Consider the following 19248-nt stretch of genomic DNA (forward strand, 5'->3'; position numbering starts at 1 on the left):
GGAGGATATTTTGAGCAAGGTATGGAAGAACCAGAAAATTGGATCATACTGTAGGAGGTGGGCAGCACAATGCGCCATCTGCCCCCAGCATAATGTGGGTAAATCTGTAAGAGTCCCAGCAGGTCATGGCAGGCTCCCAACGCAACCCTTTGAGGTGGTTTATATGGACTTTATACAAATGGAACAAGTTGCCAAATTGAAATATTGTCTTGTGATGAGGTGTAGGTTTTCTGGCTGGACGGATGCCTACCCCGAGAGATAACACTGCTATTTCCACAGCAAAATGCATTTTGAAACATTGGGTACCTCAGTATATAGTGCCCAGCCTTCTGTATTCCGACAACGGAGTACACTTTACTGGTCAAGTTGTCAGATATGTCTGTACTGCCTTAGGGATCGATCAAAGATTCCACTCAATATATCACCCCAAGTCAGCTGGGATTATTGAACGTGCCAACTCTGTGGTGAAGAATAAATTGGCCAAGATCTGTGCCTCCACAAATCTAAAATGGCCAGATGCACTTCCATTGGCATTGCTCAGCATGCATACTACTCCAAAGGTGACACAAATTGTCCCCATTTGAAATAGCGATGGGCCGACCGCCAAGTGCATGGTCCATCCCAAAGCTATTGGCGATATTGAGCAGCCATTGTTCAGAGAATACTGTGCTGGACTCCCACAACTATTATCCATCAACAGGTGAAAGAAGCAGCTCCGTCGGCCCTAGGAGGAGAGGGCCACGCTATCAAGCCAGCGAATACGCCCTTGTCAAAAGCTTTGATCGGGCCAATTGCTTGCAGGCATGATGGAAAGGGCCTTACTTGGTCTTATTGGCAACAGACAGCAGTGAAGGTCACTGGCCATAAAACTTGGATACATGCGAACCATCTAAAACGAGCGCCACCTCAGATATTCCCACCCCCACCCCCCAACTAAGGACACAGACCATTTGGCAGCCTAACCAATGGAGGACACTCCAAGGTACAATCTGAGCTTTAGGAAGCAGCATGGATTGCCTATGTTTGAACTCTGACACCTGGCTGAGAAAAGGACTTGGTAAAGGGTCAGAACAAGCAAGGACAATTGAAAAAGCAGATGAAGTGGCCTCAACAGCCCCTCAAGGGTAAGGAAATAGCCTCACCGAGACATGTCAAGGTAGGTGCCAGAAACGGTGACAGCAGAACACGTTATACTGTGCAACCCTTGCGATCTAGTGCAAAAACGGACGGCACAGTTAGGGTAATTGTTAGGGATTTTTAAACTTTGTGTAAATATATACTGTATGTAACGTGTAACATTTGACAGCCAAGTTCCAAACTCAGCCATCTGGGATCAGCCCTGTGCGAGGGAACCAAGTAGGTTGTTGCAATGCATAACGATAACCAGAGAGAGAGGAACGAGGATGCAGGACAAAGGTGTCCACGAGTTGATAGGTATGCATGCACCCCAAAAGAGAAACTCATATCCATAGTTTGTGTTTTTATAGCAGTGGGGTCAACTATATTCTTTTGGTACCTTGAACATCATGATATTTATGTTGCTCAAAACTGGTTAACAGTCACAACGCAGCCTCCAGAACTGGTAACTATTCCCCCATGTAGATCAGGAGTATCGGAAGAAGCACCCCGGGAATAGCATCCTGACATGGATGAATGATACAAACCAAATACTAAATAAAACCAATTGTTACATATGCACATATGTTCCCCATAGCCACCAAAGTGGACCAGACTGGTACGCAACTCCCGCTACAAATGATACAGGTGTGCCCCTGCAAGACTTTATCTTGCATTCCTCCAATAACTGTCAGGCCCAAAGCAACCCGGTTTCGGTTTAAAAAAATTATCCACATTATCCTAACACGCAACCCGGTTTTTAAGAAAATCCACTCCTTGCGCCCAACAAAGAAACAAATCGATCCAATTTACCTTTTTACAGTACAATGAGGAGACAAATTGCACCCCCCCCCCGAATCCCTGTACATAATCTAGTACAAAAGGCCCCCTTTTGTTATCAACAAAACAAAACGCAAGGCGAAGGCATGTTTATCGGTCTACACAACTGTCAGATTACGGTAGATATGAATGAGGCGCCCTCACCCTTCCTTCCTCCAAAGGGGGCAATGTTTATTTGTGGACAGGACGCCTTTCTTTGGTTGCACCGCTATTGGAAAGGTAGATGTACCGTTGGTTATATAATGTTAGGCTTGCATTATAAACCATTAGAGGCAGCGAACTTGAGACAAACAAGGAGAATAAAAATGAATATGGGTGATTACGGGCGAAGGAAAAGGTGTTTTTGATGATGAAGACACCACTTGGGACAACGTGTTTTGATTTCTTAAAGAGAATAGTGATGCAGATGGGAATAATTATGAATTCCCAGAGCATTAGGCATCTGGCTAGATTAGTGGAAAAGGAACCCAATGTGATAAGCGAAATACTAACTAATATTACTAAAGAAATACAGGTAGTTCGAATGGTCGCATTACAAAATAGTCTGGTACTGGACACTATGCTGGCCGAGGTAGGAGGAGCTTGTAAGAGTATTGGAACTTCCTGTTGCACCTTTATACCCGATTATAGCACCAACATCTTTAAAGGGATCGATGAAATGTATAAAATGGCAGCTCAAATACACTCTGAATTTGGGCCCGGGGATGGGAAATCCTGGTTCTGGGAACTATTACGGAACTGGAAGCTTCTTACCCCCTCTTCTCGTTATAGGATTGATAGCTGCTTGCTGCTGTTACACATAAGGGAAAGCACTGAATGTGTCTGTACTAGGAGATTGTTGCAGGAAAATGATGGGGGCACTGACACCTAAATCCACTAATGCTATGGCAACCAATGAGATGATAAAATTGGAGGAAGCAATAGAAGGGTTGCAAAAAATTGAGGTTTCTGACAAGGAAAATAAAAAGAGGGGAACATTCAAGCCAAAATATGTGACATATACTGAGCAAATGAATCAGCAAAGAGCCGCAGTTGGGCTCTGTCCAGTACCCATCAGGAAAAAAGCGCCTGTTAAAGCATAAATAAATACTAGGCACACCAAGTTTATAACTGATAGTCTTACTGACTCAAAAGGGTAGTTTTGTAAATACAGAAATAATTTCTCTTGAAGCTGCCATATTAGTTTGCATTCAGCAAGACTAAACCATTGTTCACATTACAGCATTAAGTTGGTCTTAAACCGATGGTAGGCTTCCCTTCCCACAATATGCAAACTTCGAGTCAGCATGTGTCCACTGACCTTCGAGTCCCTTTCATGAATAATGATTGTTCAACATCTGTGTTCTTTCCCGCAAACGTAAGCATAAACCGGTCTATATTTGGCATTTGTCATTTCCTGGAATGTGTGTGCAGGGGAGTTTTGTCCGACATTTCTGCATCACCCAGTAAAATGTATGTCCAGCTTTTGTTTAAAAGTCCATAAAAGGAAATTAATATTGTTGCACAGCAAGATATGCGTGGTTCGGTAAGATTCCCCACAATCAAATTTGATGAGATGCTTGTTTTTCCACGTCCATGCGTACCAATGCCACATCTGCATCCTGCACGTTATGACATGCCCTGATAAGCAATATGAATTAATAGCCTTTAGAAACGTCCGGCCTTTGGGGGGGGGGCGCGTTGAGCAGCCTGCAAGATGGCTGCCTAGCATAAGAGCTCCGTGCCTAGCCGCCTCTTATCCGCTGACTTCTGTCGTTCTGCCTTCGATCCTGTGTACCTGCTACAACCCCTGCACTGTGGCCATTGAGCTCTATCCGCACGTCGAGTTCTGGGAGAAATCGGACTCTCGGAACTGGAGATCCTTGTCCCGCTGTGCCTCGCCGCTGTTGGGCCTATACTGGGCCCTGCTCTCATCGCGACCTGACCGGGTGTCCCCCCCGTTGGACTCGCTGCTGGCTGCTCTGCCCCTGGCACACGCACTACACTCGTGCGCCGACTCGCTCCTGCCCCGGTCCCGCCGGACGGTCCCTTCCGCTAGGGGCCTAAGCCGCCGACGACTGAGGCGCGCCGGCGCCCCATCTGCGACCGCGGGGAGCCTGGGCTGGGCTGCCTGGCGCGAGCCGGCGGGGACTGCTGTCGTGCCCTCACGGGCTCTCTTCCATACCCGACCCACTGGCTTCATCGACCGAGCTTTGTCGTGCCCTCTGGTTCCAGCCATGTCGAGTCGCTCCAAAGGAGCTGCTAAAGGGGGTGCCATGGACAAATTCACTAAGACGGTCCCTCGACCGGAGGTGGGCCACCCGTCGCCTCCACAGGAAGAACTTGACAACGACCCTAATCCGGGGGTGGCGGCGCCGGACCTCACTACCATGATGGAATCGATGGCTAAGAACTTTGCCTCCTTTCATGAGAAGCTTGCCGATATCAACGCAAATGTCGCCTCGCTCAAGACCCGGGTAGATCAGGCTGAATCGAGAATCACCAAGGCCGAAAGCCGGATCTCCACTAATGAAGATGCGATACACGTACTTCAGGACACAGTAGCCACCTTATTGCGCGACATGAAGAGTGTTAAAGCAAAATGCGATGACTTGGAGTCCCGCATGAAACAATCTTCGCATCATTGGGGTCCCTGAAACTGCCCTGAAGGGGCGCATGGAAGATGTAGTAGAACAACTACTCAAGGACTTGCTGGGGGACCCAGACCTCTCCCCTTGCTTCACGGTAGAACGGGCTCATCGGGCCCTTGCCCCGCAACCCCGACCTGGCGACATCCCCAGACCCATTTATAGCCAAGATTCTTAATTATCGTGACAGGGACCTCATTCTTCGCCTGTCGCGGGAGAAAGGGGAGCTGCGACTGGAGTCTCATGTCATCAGGATCTTCCCAGACTTTTCTGTGGCGGTGCAGCAGGAGAGACGCCAATTTCTTGGCGTCAAGAAAATGCTCAGGGAACGCAATGTACCATATGCCATTTTATTCCCGGCTCGTCTCAAGCTCACTCATAATGGCAAATTGTACTTTCACAGTCCCGGACGTGGCGGTGAAATTAATCGAGATGCAAATACCGCTTCAGGGCTCTGGAGAAGGCTGAGTGGACGCTACTCAACTGTGATTGGCACGCACTGTGGACACTTATTGAACTTGTTTATTCAATCTGCACTGTGGTACTGGTAAAACTGCTCTGTTTACTGTGACGCTCTGCCACTGCAGTCCTTGCGTGCTGCAGCGTTTGTGCACGTATCCTTACGACGCACTCCACAGAGCTGGTCTCACATTGTTCTGTTGTCCTACCTCAATTTCTGTCCTCCTGTTGTTCAGGTCCTTAATCTCTCAGTTTTATGCCCCGTTCCCCGCTTTTGAGATGCGGAGATGTACGTTATTCGACTGTCGAAACTGTTTGTCTATTTCGGAACCGCTGGGGCTCGGGTGCGGTCCCCGATTACCCGCTTAGCGGGCGGGGCCTGCGCCGCGAGTCCGCCACCACTTCTCGTTTTGTAACTGAGCCATTTGGCTCCAAGCGTGCTGGTGCACGGCAACGGCGCACCCCATTGCGATTGCACTGTTTTTTCTCAATTTTTTGGTGTGCGTTGGCCCCAGTTGGGCCTCGGGGAAGACTGGGCCAGGTTGGGGACGGCCCAACTGTGCGTTGTTAGGGGCGGGTGATCTTTGCACTGCTGATCCATGGTTAGTGGTGAGGGTGGGGGGTGGGAAAGGGGTTGTTTTACAAAAAGACACGAGGTTTCGCGGCACGCATGCTGAAGGGCCCCATGCCCATTTGCTGTTCAAACTCTGGGAGCTTATATCATCACGGGAGCTGGGATGTTCACTGATTTATGGGTACTGTTCTGTAGATGCCTACCTCTGACATGGCTACAGTCATAATGTCCTGGAACATTCGGGGGCTGAGCAACCACACTAAGGCCCGAAAGATTGTTGCATATGCTAACAGACATAACTGCAAGATATTGCTTTTACAAGAGACACACACTGATGGCCTCATTCCGAGGCCTGTTGCCCCATCATGGGGTTCTGCCAGGTTCTTTACTTCTTACTCCACACAATCAATTAAGTTTGTGCTGCATAAAAGCTATGTTGATCCTGAGGGTCGTTATGTTATAATACACTGCACACTGGTCAATAAAGAGTACTTGCTGGTTAACACTTACTGTCCCAGTGCAGACTCTCCGGAATTTTTTGACACCGTAACTACCATACTGCTGGGCTTCGTGGGGGTGCAGCTCATATATGGGGGGGGGGGCGTGAACCTTAAACTGGACACTGCCCTGGACAGAACTGCCACTACACCCAGAGCCCAGTCTGGTGCGGCACGCAGGCTGCATGGCCACATGCAGTCGCTCAATATTTGTGACGCCTGGAGAACACTTCACCCCCAGCAGCGGGATTACACATATTACTCTTCTGTACACGATAGTTCGTCCAGGATACATCTGTTTTTGGTTTCGAGAGAGGCTATGGGTAGGGTGGATGATACACATTTTGCCCCGCACATTCTCGGATCATTCTCCGATCGTACTGTCCTTAGGGCTGGGAATTCCCATCCCAACACTCTGCACCTGGCGCTTTATGTCCGAAGCTCTAAAAGACAGTGTTTAAATCTGAGATCTTAGCGGACATTGAGTCCTTCTTTGAGCTTAACTCTTCAAGACACGACCGCCGCGGTCAGATGGGAGGCTTTTAAGGCTTACATTAGGGGCATGTCTATTTCCCGAGAGGCAGGGGTGTTGAAAGCTATTAGAGCCCCCCTTGGACGATCCAAGGCCAAACTGAAAAGGTTGGAGCAATGTTGCTCCGGTCTGACCCCACTACTCTGGCCCAAATCTGACGAGCTCCAGGTGTTCAACACTTTAGCGACCAGCGAAGTTGATTATTTCAGCCGCCCGCAGGCCGCTAGGAAATATTGAGAGGGGAACAGACCCGGGAAGACACTTGCAACACGTGAGGGGGGGGGGTTTTGGGGGGGTGAATTGGGCCGCACGCAGATCACTTCCATAAAAGATCAGAACGGTGACGCTCAATGGGCGGACCAGCGAATACTTGATATATTCACTGAGTTCTATAGATACCTTTATTCCCAGCCCATAGAGCACACTGAACATATGCGAGAACTCCTCGACCAGATTCCCACCACGGAAATTTCCCCACAGACCCGAGACCAGCTGGATACCCCGTTCATGCTAGACGAGATATCGGCTATCTCAGACTTGCCCATAGGCAAGGCAGCGGGACCTGACAGCCTCACGGTGGACTTCTATCGAGAGCATGCGGCTATTCTGGCCCCCCGGCTGTTGGAGGTATGGAATGAGGCACTCCTAGCCACTATCCTTCCCCCTTCCATGCGGGAAGCGGCCATCACAGTACTGCTCAAACCAGGTAAACCTGAGGACGAGTGCGGGTCCTATAGACCTCTCTCCCTCATGAACCTAGACACAAAGATCTTTGCTAAAATCATTGCTAACCGCTTTTTGCCCATCATGACGCACTTGGTACAAGAGGACCAAGCAGGCTTTGTCCCCGGCAGGTCCACCTCCCATAACATCGGGAGACTATTCAATGTCATGTCCCGTATAGACCAAGTTCAGGCCGTAGCGGTTACGCTGGATGCTCAGGAGGGCCTTCGACATGGTCTCCTGGAAATATATGTGGCTGGTCCTCGAAACAATGGGCGTCGGCCCTAACATGATAGGGTTCATTAAACTCTTGTACACTCCCCCCCCCCCCCCCCCGTTGCGCAGGTACGAGCCAACTCACTAACATCAGAGATGTTCACTCTATTCAGAGGCACCAGACAGGGCGGTCCCTTCTCCCCGATCGTTTTCGCATTGGTGATAGAACCGATGGCGGACTTTATCTGAGCACGGCACGCGCGTAAAGGAGTACGATTGGTTGACGATCCTGAAATAATATCCCTATATGCTGACGATGTCCTATTATACGTCAGAGATCCCACAACCCATCTGGATCCCATACTGAGAGACATCACCCGGATTGGCACCCACTCCGGATTTACGATTAATTATTCCAAATCGGAGATTTTCCCGCTCACTAAAGCTACCCTGCAGCCCACCACCGAGTATCCCCTGCGCTGGGCCCCTGAAGATGCGAGATACCTTGGGGTGCAGATGTCCCTTACTTAGCCCACCCTGCTTGCCGATAACTACTCCGCTGTAGCACGAACAGTTGAGACCAAACTTTCACGTTGGCACACCCTCCCATTGTCCGTCGCTGGTTGTCTATCCCTTATTAAAATGATCTTGCTCCCCAAGCTCTAATACACCTTTTGCAACATTCCTATATGGCCCGGGAGGGCTTACTTCACTAAATTGCAGAAGCTCTGCTCGCAATTTCTCTGGCACTCCGGCGCGGTGCGCAAGAAGTGGACTGACATGGCACTTTCATACAAACGAGGTGGTATTGCTGCTCCGGACCTGGAACTATACTGGATTGCGGCCCAGGCCCAGCATGCTACTCATTGGTACCCGGGTTCCCCAGTGCGCCCACATGTCAAACTGGAACGGCTTGCCTCCGCTGATATTACATCGACGCTACACATCTGACTCCCCGTTGACCCCATTGATGCGACCCTGTATGCCTGGTCATGTCTGCTACACTCGACAATTGGGCCCTCCCTATATTACAAATGGCTTCCTGTGTGGGCCTTTCCAGGCCTGGAGCCCATGCTCGATACCGCTTTGGCGCGACACTGGGGTATCGGGCCCTGTCTGACTTCTATCCTGAGGGCAAATTCATAGGCCCCCAAACCTGGAGACCGGGGCACACCAGATCCCCCCCTAGAGACTCCAATACTAAAGGCTTCGCGCCGCATTCCGCACCATGTGGCCCTCCTTTCCTGATGAGCCCCCGGACAACACGGCGATAGCCTACTTCGCCAACTCGGGCGGTGCACGCCTTCACTGTATCAAATCCTACTATCATAATATCATCCCCAGTCCCACTCTTGGGGCGCGCGGCGGATGGTCGGCTGAACTGGGTCCAGAAATTTCTGATGAATTGTGGGAGGATATGTGCTGCCACACGCAAAAAGTGTCTCTCAATTTCTGTTTTCGTGCCATGCAATACAAGCTCCTCAATAGGCTTTACTATATACCACGCAGGACATCAGTGTTTGCTCGCTCTGAGGTGCACCTCTGCCCGCGCTGTAGGGCAGTGGATGCTGATCACTTGCATATGTTCTGGACCTGTAACAAATTGTGGATGCTGATCACTTGCATATTCTGGACCTGTAACAAATTGTCCGGTTTCTGGGACAGTGTCCTCCATACACTGAGTGCGGTAACAAACTGTGATTGAACCCGATCCTTTGGCGGTTATGTTTGGGGTCTGGGGGTCTGACGAAACTAGGCGTTTGAAAAAGTTTGAATATAAGCTGCATGATTGCCAAAAAATGTATGCTTCAGAACTGGAAGCGCTCCTCCCCACCGGCCTCTCAGAAATGGCTGGGTATGCTCACATGGTCGCAGAACTGAGGAGGAATACCTGACAATGCTGCCCGCCCAATCTCGCCCCAGGAATATCTGGAGCGAATTTAATACATCTCTCAACAATCAAAGTGAGAACACGCCCGGTTCTGGCTTATCTCCGGTCTCTACCCATGTACCGTGATTTTTGTTGTGTATTTCTGTATTGTTGATGCTCTATATCCACTGTTGGAACTGTATTCTGCAACCATTACGGTGTTTTATGCTATGCTTGACTTAATTATTTGTTGCCTTGACGTATGTGCCTTGTGAACCTCTGCCGACAAAAATAAAAAAAAAAAATTAAAAAATAAAAAAGAAATGTCCGGCCTTTGTTTCTAACCGCAATGTCTGGGATTACAGCCAAAAGTGTTTTGGCAGGAAACTATGTCTGGAAGTGTCGTTTTCTTGCCAGCCATAGAACTGAAGGTTAGCGATTTCCTATAAAATGTATCAACTCAGTAATGTTAGTAGCTCACACAGACAGTATCCCTACGATGATGTCCTGTGTCGGCCCTTCCGCGGAAGCCTTTGTCCTGATGGAAATAAATGATTGTTAAACTCACTTACTAGTGCACTTATTTGACGGAGACCTCTGCCTTGTAATTGTAGCCATTTACAGTTGCCTATACCTGTAGTCAGTTGTGCGTAGTGTTCCCAGAGAGTACCACAAACAAACTTTGCCTAACAGGACTCCAGAGCAAGCCAAGTGTACTGCAAAAAGCCAGTACGTCATCTAGGACAGGCGATAGGGTCCAGACCCTGGTAACAAGCCCAATGGCAGAACCTAGTCCATTTGCTCGTTGACTGGGACCAAGTAGAGGGCCTTCTGGCCTGCTGAATGATGTCCCAGTTGTCAACCGAAAATTGAGCATGCTGAAGCCTCAGCTGGTCAGGAACTAGGCTGCCAGGGCCAGGTCCGGATGTTCCACTGCTCTGTCTTGCTGTGTCAAGAAGCCCCTGCTGGAGATCAGAAGGTGGGCGGGACCCTGGTAGCAGAACTGCAGCAGATCCGAAACCAGGTTTTTGAAGGCCAGCGGGGCAATCAGTATGAGGCTGCAACACACCAAAGCCTGTCACGCGGAGTGTGTGTTGGAACAGAGGGGTGGGCAGGAACGCATAACCCCTGCAGCTGAGCCAACAGATCTGGACGGCATCTCCCAGAGAACCCCCCTGACCCCTTCCTGCCCATGAAACAAACTGGGGCACTTGGAATCGAGAAGGGATCCAAACAAATCTAGGTCTGTGAACCCGAAAAGCTGAACAGGGGCAACCAGGAGTAGTCGTGCAACTCCCACTCTTCTTCATTGCCGACACCCCTCATCTCCCCCCCCCCCCCCCAAGGTTTGTTTGGTCTGTGGCGGGATTCACTAGTGTGTCTGGCAGGGGCAGGAAGTGAGGGAGGTGCCTGAAACTCCGTGCCTAATCCCCTTGATTAGGCGAATGCACCCATAGGTGATTGTCCGGCTGGCTGTCCTTGTAGGACAGCCAGCCTCCTGGTTGACAGACAGCTAGGCTGCGAATGAATGGGAGAAACCTGCATAAAAGGCGAGTTCTTTTGCTTGGAAGGCAGAGTCGACCACTGGACGAAGGAATCCGAAAAAGAACTTGGAAGAGACGCCTGCTGCAACTCCTGGACCATTGGTTTGCTCGGTGAATCCCTGCTGCAGTGCTGAAGGTCCAAATTCACCTCGACTAGAGAAGCCCTGCAAAGGGAACTTCTCCCTTTGAGTTGGTGGGACCCATCCACTGCAAAGTGAACTCCTCTGGACATCCTCTCGGAGCTGGCTGTACTTCCTTGTTGCTGCAGGAACCGAAGTGCCAGGGAGAGGAACACTAGATTGGAATGCATCACTTTTAAGACAGGCCCAAGCTACTGGAAGATCGACCCCCCCAGACTCCCAGTAAGCAGGACTGACCAAGCCTGAGCCATATTAGAGTGCTGGACCCCAGATGCGAGGAAAGTCCAGAGTGGTATGTGTGAGACCGCGGTGGTGCCATTTGCTGAGACGTGAGGAGTTGAAACCACGAAGTGCTGCTGAATAGAAAATGTGTCCTTTTCGGTCACCAACCGTCCCATTGCAGGAGTTCCCAGAAGTCCTCCCTCTTGTCCCCACGACTTGAGGCACAGGAACAGGCTTTCGAGAACCACACAGGAAAAGCTACCTGGAACCATTTCTTCCAACCAAAAGGTACGGTACAGTACAGTCTACGAGAACTTGGCTCTTGTTGTGTGGCCTTTCCTGTTCCCAGTTGAGACTTGTCTTGGTTGCCTTGCAGAGTTGCTTGCATCTTTGCTTTTTACAAGCATAACAGCTTGTGGCCCTTCAAGTGTTCTTTACGCCACAAACTCTTTGTGAAAACTTTGTGCAAGACGTTTACTTACCCCACCGGAAGATCTTCAGCTTCCTGAAAGATTATTATACCTCTGACTCTGGGCTTGAGCTTTCCCCCAGGAAAGGGGGAATTTACTTTGCACTGGAGGGTTTTAAAAAGTACTTAACAGTTTATGAAGTGCTGTGTTAACCTATCTTTTATTACTCCAGCTAACCTTTACACCACAAATAGTATAACTCTAAATGTACCAGTGATAAATCAATGTCCACAGTGTCCTAGAGCTATTTAAGTCACTGGAGGGTGCGTCAGTCCGTGTCTGGACGTTAGGACCAGGCTCTATACTTCCCCGTGCTTATGGACTGATCACTGTTCTTTGCTGTACTACGATGGTAGCCATAACGTCATGTAACCCCATTGAAGTGGCAAGAAAGAGGTATTTTGCTCGCGAACAAGCACTTATCCAGCAACAATCGGCGAACTCTAGTAAGTCTGCCGCCGCTCCCCCTACTGATTGCCCTTCGTTTCCTCCACCGGCTAACAAGCTGTCCCAGAAACTTTTTCCAAAACACCTGTGCAAGCCCTGTTTAGGCCCCCAACCTCCCATCTTGGGCGCAGAATACACTAACCCTGACAATTCTATAATGTTTCCCTCCCCGTGCTTGCCCATATCCAGCCCCGGAGGTGGGTCTCTTCTGCAAGATACTGACACTACCGGCACTGCCCCCCTGTTGCAGGCTGACCTCAGTCCCTCAGCAACCCAGGTTGTGGCCGCTAAGTCCAAAGATTCCCGTACAGTACTACCTATACACAACAGGTCATGCCTGTTGCTCAATACCCATTCCTTACATCGACTGAGGCTTCAAGTAGAGTGACGCTGCATAGATCACCGAAGAATGCGGTTGAGGATGTGCTGACAGCAAGAGTGGACCACCCTCCATTTGCCTATAGTTGGCGTTGAGGCGCCAATTGACAGGCTGGGTCGAGGGTGGCTCGAGCCACCCCTTCTAGGCCAAGGCAACAACATCTTTCTGCATCGGGATCCCCGTTCTGGCAGGTGGGCGTAGAGTGAGGACTTCTGCCAAAACCCCTTCCTCTGGTTGTTTGACCTCCGGTTGAGGTAGCTCCAAATATTCTGCCAAACCGGCAAGCCAATTGTGGAAGGCCTTGGCTGACGACAGCGTATCAGGGTCCTCCTCCTCATCTGTGTCCACCAAAGGGTCCGGTTGGCCCGGAGCAGGTGGAGGAGTACTGGGCGCCGTGGGCTGGGGTGTGGAGACCGGAGCCGGTGGCTGGTGCGGAACCGCCTGTACTCAGGGAGGTAGGGGAGCCCGAATCGAAGGAGCCGGCAGGGGCTGCACTGGGGTCTGTGGCGCTGGAGCCATAGGAGGAATGACTATGGGTGCCGGTGGAGTGACCGGAGGAAGCATGTCTAATATAGCATCTCGAAGGATGGCCCCCCCATCTGTGGAGTACGCATCAGTGCTAGGAACCTTTCAAATAACCGGTCTTCGGAGGCTGAAGAGGTGGCAGGTGATACTGACGGAGTGACTGGCAGTTGCTGGGGCTAGAGCGCACTGCCTCGGTTGCAGGGGAACCTACCATGCGCTGCGGATGGATAAACTGTAGACCACATACTTGGTTGACACCAGTCCCACCTTGTAACTCGTTCTCTCACCTGCTTCATTCCTAGGAGTGGCATTGGACGAGGGGCCATTTTGTTGGTGTGTGCCACGTGCCGAGGTTGTGGTGCTTGGCTCTCTGTGCCTGGCCTCCAAGACTTTTGGCGGTGGAGCAGGAGTCCTACCCTGCACCTCAGGCCGGGGGCTGGATTAGGCCGGTACTAAGGCGTTGTCCTGGTAAAAGAACCTTGCGGTCCCTCAACACTGCGCACAGAAGGATCTGATGACCCCCCTCGGCCGTGAAGACATTTGCTGGACTAGCCTTGGTAAGTATGCTGGTGTGAGAACCGGAAAGGTTCCTCCCGCTGCGGTGTTTCCTTGGGAAGGAGTGGCCCTTACAGGGTGCGATGGAAAACAGCAGCCCTCCCTTGGGCCTTGATCTCTGTCTGACGAAGTCCTTCAGGTCCTCTGGAGGTGACCTTTCGAAGAGCTCCCTCCACCGAGCTAGCCTGTTCAATGCGCATGGAGTAAGTGTTGCACCCGGTACACCCTTCCCAGCTATGGTCATGGCGAAGGCAGCAGAGGAAAAGAGCGTGGGAGTCAGATGTAGGGAAGAGCCCCTCGTAGGCTGGACATCAGCTGAAGCACGCTGAAGTCGACATGTGCTGGGGAGGAGCGTGGCGACAAGAGGACCAAGACCAAGTACCTGATTGACAAAAAGATAGAAGTATCCGGGGGAACGAGTGGTATTACAGGGTCGCTGGTGAAATCATCCCATTCCAGTTGATACGGAAAAGGGGACAGGGGAGTGGTGCCGGTGGGCTGAGTCAGGGGAGCGCATGCTCCCAGGGCCACGCCTCTAGATTTAAAGGGGAAGAAGGTATTTTTCTGTTGAAGGTGGTTCTGTCTCTTGTCCCTAGCGAGGGACGCCCATACAGTATGGAAGAAAGGGGACGTAAGAGTAAGTCTGTGTCCAATGAAATGTGTGGGTTTTAGATTTCTCTGTACATGGCAAACAATCATGTTCGGGGGATGACTTGGTAACACTATCGGGGGGAGTGTATTTACTGTTGTAAACTGTATATAATGTGCTCTCTGTGTGGTAGATGTCATCTAAGCACCCCTCCCAGCCCTTTTACAATAAACTTGCTTTATGGAGAAAAGGCGCACTTACTAATTTTAGAGGTGGGCCTAATTTGTGTAAAAGGTCAGAGCTAAAGGTCCACGCCTACAAGGTCCTTGAAGATGCACAAAGTTTTGGCCCGATTCGTTCTCGGGAAAACATTTTACTCATCGGTGGTCCTGGTACCCCCGGAAATTGCAGCTCAGGAAAGTCAGTGACTCTACTCAGGGGTTGGCCCAGAACAAAGCCGGTCTTGAGGCTCGTTGGTCCTACCAGCCTAAGGGAGGAAGTAGTCATTGGGGGAGCTTCCCTGTCGATAGGAAAACTGAGTCAGCACAGCTGCAATGCTTTACCTGTGCTTTCGTGGACCTGGAAGGTGCAGCTGGAGCCTCCGCCTTCTTCGGATTTGATGTTCCTGTGGTCAGCTGCCAGTTTTCCCAAAACCTTCAACCTTAAATGCAAAATCCCATTCATTCACAGCACTAAGATGTCAATAACACAGGGTGGTGGGGCGTCCTCTAGGATAGCCATCGTACCAGTTGGAACTGGTTTCGGCCAGGCATGCCAACAAAGGCCAGTGGTGCTTTGAGTTCCTCTCACTTGCACCCAGGCTCCAGTGCGTCGGGGAAGGCAGGGCTTCAGGGCTGAAGCCTGCCAAAGGCAAAATAGACTAAAACCTGGTCTAAACAGCAAAAGCCCAGAAGGAACTAAAACGAGAAATGGTGAAAAAAAAAGACAGGGGTCATTTTGGTAAATATGTCACCAATGGGTGCTGTACTGCAGCTGAGCAATCAGCCTGCACATACATGGCACTAGGTAGTAAGAAGAAAGCACTGCCAACAGCCATTGAAGTTAGTGTAACAAAAGGTTATATGAGAAGTGCGATAAGGGGTTACGATGTAGCCCGTAGCACAAAAAGGTGTCTGGTGAAACATTCACCAGACCTTGTGACACCAGGGGTGGTAGAAAACACTATCGGTATCATATAGCATTTCTTATTCAGAAAATTTTAAAGAGCAATGATTTTTAGAAAATCAAATATTTAATAAAAATCGTTTTATTCTTCATTTGCTTCAAATGTAGTACAGAGGCCAAAGTCGCTGATGCATTTCGGACCTCAGTTTTTCATCAGGGCAATCGGGTCTTAATTGAGACACCTCTTGCCCTCAAGCTTTTTGATGAACATTTAAACTGGGCATAGGAGCTGCCTTTGTCAGTGCTGGTCAACACAGGTGCATCTGCATCATATTTGAAACAACCTTTCTTCAGCCAGGGCCAAATCTGCTGCATTTCCGACAAGACAACTGCCCTCACTTAACATAGGGTGGTGTGTGCTGGACCCCAAAAAGGAAAAAAGTAAATAGACAAAAGTAGTCCTATTATTCTTGGGAACTGCAGTTCACACAAGAAAATCTATTTAAACATTTAGGGGAGGCCAAGCGACTCCTCAGTGGCACTGCACAAAGGGTGCCGTAGGTCACTATATAAAAAGCAGATGCCTATGTAGTTTACTAGACTCCATTAAAACAAAATCTTAAGAGGGAAAAGGCATGAGTGAGTGGCAAAAAGGCCCACTCACTCAAGGTTAAAAATCAAAAAGGTACAAGATTCCAGCAAAGGGCTGGATCTCTAAGGTTAAAGGGCATTAACACAGAAACTGAAAATTCTCCCCAACACTTATAATTGTGTTTATATGATAAGTTATAGAACTAATTTCCCCAAGATTGATCTGGGTCTACTTGTATTTCAATAAACCATTTATTTTTTTACAATACATAGTGTCAGTGTTTCTTTGTACCATATGTATGCTACCATTTCTTTGTACAGGGCTACAGCCCTCTCTCCCTCCCAGGATAAGCCAGGCTGCTCTGTCCATGCTGCCAAAACATTTTCAGGTGGTACAGCCCATTACTAAAAGTGGCGCTCATGTACTGCCTCAGATATGGTTTTTATGAAGTCTTGACAGGACTTTAGAAAAAGAACGGTGCCAACAATGATCCAATATGGAATTGCCAGACCTGGCACAGAAAGAAGCCCCAAGTAAAGGGCCAAAAAACTAGCGAAAATCTTGTGACATGGCCATGTTAAGCATTAGCCACACGTAGTAGCCATAAATAGTAAATGTGAATGTGCGCAAAAGAACACAAAAATGGGAGAAAAAAATCATTGCTGCGACCAGCTCGTCTTTAGGGACATACAAGTAACCAAAAATCCCATGTGTAAAAAGCTACGGCGACCCCAGTGCACTGCATTGTAAGATGCTGTGTGCAAGCTTTAAAAAGTTACTAAAGAGTAAAAGTAAAAAGGGAAACAGTTTCCCAGAGTCTGGACGACTGATCCCCTGCTCAATTTATTATGGGGAAACTGGAATGAAGCTGAAGGGCTTCACTTCCCTGTAAAAAGTCAGGACAGGTTCGGAAACAAAAGCAAACAGTTGGTCCATAGAACTATGGAGGGAAAGTTGCCATAAGAGAAATCTTACCTTACAGAAGGACAGATAAAATAAAATGCATTGTTTATTTTAGGGAAATATACTACAAAAGTAACAAAAGTATACAAATTCTGCAATTTTATCTCCCTTCAATTTGAAGAAAACGTAACCGTTACTGTGAGAGTTTCACAATGTTGAGTCTTACCTCCTCTTCCTCCCCCTTTTCTTTCTCCTTTTCTTTGTCGGGAATGAGTTCCAACTCTGGTATCATCTGGCAAAGAGTTTGAGTCTCTTCTGGAGGAAGTTCCACTGGTGGTATTTCTACTTGTTGCTCAGGTTCTGGCTGCTGAAGGTTAACATGTTAAATGGCAGAGGTTATTACAAGGCATTAATCCATAGGACATAATTGCAATCACAGGAGTATTGCCCAATGGAAAATGAGTCTTCAAGAGTTCAATAGAAAATGTGCATTCACTAACACGAGTTCACTAGAACATGTGCATTCACCACCACGCGTTGCAGGCACATTTAACCTACCACAGCATTTAGTTTGATTCGGTGGTCAGAGAAATTTACATTTTTTGACAAAACCAACTTGCTTTAAGTACTTTCAATATCACAAACGTTTGGATTGATGGTGCCGAATCCAGCCCAAGTTGGCAAGTGTATTCAAATAAGACTGCAACAGGGCACAGCTGAAATGCCTTTGAATCTTCAGGCAAGATCACTGCTATACTCTAGGGGTGAATTTACCAGTGACTCGCCTTGTGGATATTTTTCCACAGTCCTTAGGTGAGCAGCGTTTATCCTAAAGGGTTCCAAACAGAAGTTACCAAACGCTTATTGGTAACTATTGCACAGTAGTAAGGCTTCTCTCAAGGTTGAGGGGAAGGTTAGTGGACAAGTTTGTATCAATTCAACACAGAAAACATTACTATACACAGATATACTTCGAGGCACAGAAACTACTCTTAACACCTGCTCTCAAACCTCGATTCTCCCTTTGTTAGGGAGACTTCTCAGAAATGTGCTAATTCCCTTCTACCTCAGAGACCCCTCAGCTCCTTTGATGGACTTTAGGACTGATTTTAACCGTGGATTTCTTTTTTTGGTTTTGGAGTCGGACAAGCTCCATTTTTGTATTGTGACACACAGCACCCTCAGTGCAGTGTCACAGAGGAGTCCTTTGGATCCCTCCAAGGTTTAAACACCTTCCAATGGATAAACTACTGTTTCCAAGACTAGTTAAGTGAAAAGGACTTTACTTACCTTTTAGTCTTTGTAGACCCAGTACACACTATCTTGCATAGAGTGCTGGAGGAGTATCCTTTTGTCTACCTTCTCATGTAACATTTTTATGTTACCCTTTCTACAATTAATGGCTGGTGGCAGTGGTTTACTTTTACCTACCATAGTGCGTTTTAAACCGCGGACTGAATCCTCCGCTGCAGTATTGGGTGCCTGTTGAGTAAGATATTAATAGAAATGGTAAATCTTCCTGCCCTGGGTGAACCCCAGAACTTTCTGCTTTACTAGTGGGATATTTTTCTTTACTACATCTGAGTGGAAACCTTTTCCCACACCTTTTACTCTTTTTATGGGTGTCATTTTTTAGACTCTCCATAGTGTCTTTTTATAGTCATCCTCCACTAACTTTTTGGCAGTAAGTGCATGTTGCTGTTGGGTTGCCCTAGGGGCTCCCCCTTTAAAACTTTCTTTTGCTAAACTTGAAACTACAGTTCCCAACGGTAGAAAGGATCTTTGGATCCCTTTTACATTATTTACTGAAACCAGCAGACCCTACCTTATCTGGAGTGCTGGGGAGATGCAATGCATCCACTTTCACACTAAAACGAACAATTCTGTTACAGGGACAAGCGTACCTTCAATGGCTGTTGGCAGTGATATCTTGTATTAATTTGGTGCACCATTACCGCTGGCTGTGTTCACAACTGAACCTGGAAGCTGAAGACAAGTCGACCACTGGAATTGAAATCGAAGGATAAAGGAAAAACGGCAGACAATTTCCAGCGACCAGAGAGCCTGCTGTAGCCCTTCCTTCCAATCGACCTGGGGACTCCGAAAACGACGACCCTAACCCAGAGCCTGGTGAGACCTACTAGACTCGAGACCTGCATTTTGAGCCATCCCACGCTTTATTGCGACCTTGCGTTGCTGCAATACACCCTGGGACCTCGAGCCACTGTGCAGTGCACGGTCTTACGATTTCTGAATCTCGCTGAAACTTCGTGGGCATCCTGGTGGATCTCCAGAGGCACAAA

At 48.7% G+C, this 19248-nt stretch overlaps 1 protein-coding gene across 1 annotated transcript in view; it reads right to left on the minus strand.

The window, feature by feature from the left end:
* RAD21 (RAD21 cohesin complex component) overlaps window positions 1-19248 on the minus strand; it is a 359826-nt gene that overhangs the window by 51639 nt on the left and 288939 nt on the right. Inside the window, exon 12 of the mRNA XM_069621538.1 lies at window positions 17172-17312. Coding sequence (XP_069477639.1) covers window positions 17172-17312 — 141 coding nt within the window. The remainder of the gene's footprint in view (window positions 1-17171; window positions 17313-19248) is intronic.

Source organism: Ambystoma mexicanum, chromosome 5q (assembly GCF_040938575.1).
Source record: "Ambystoma mexicanum isolate Mex_15411 chromosome 5q, UKY_AmexF1_1, whole genome shotgun sequence".
Classification (NCBI taxonomy): Eukaryota; Metazoa; Chordata; class Amphibia; order Caudata; family Ambystomatidae; genus Ambystoma; species Ambystoma mexicanum.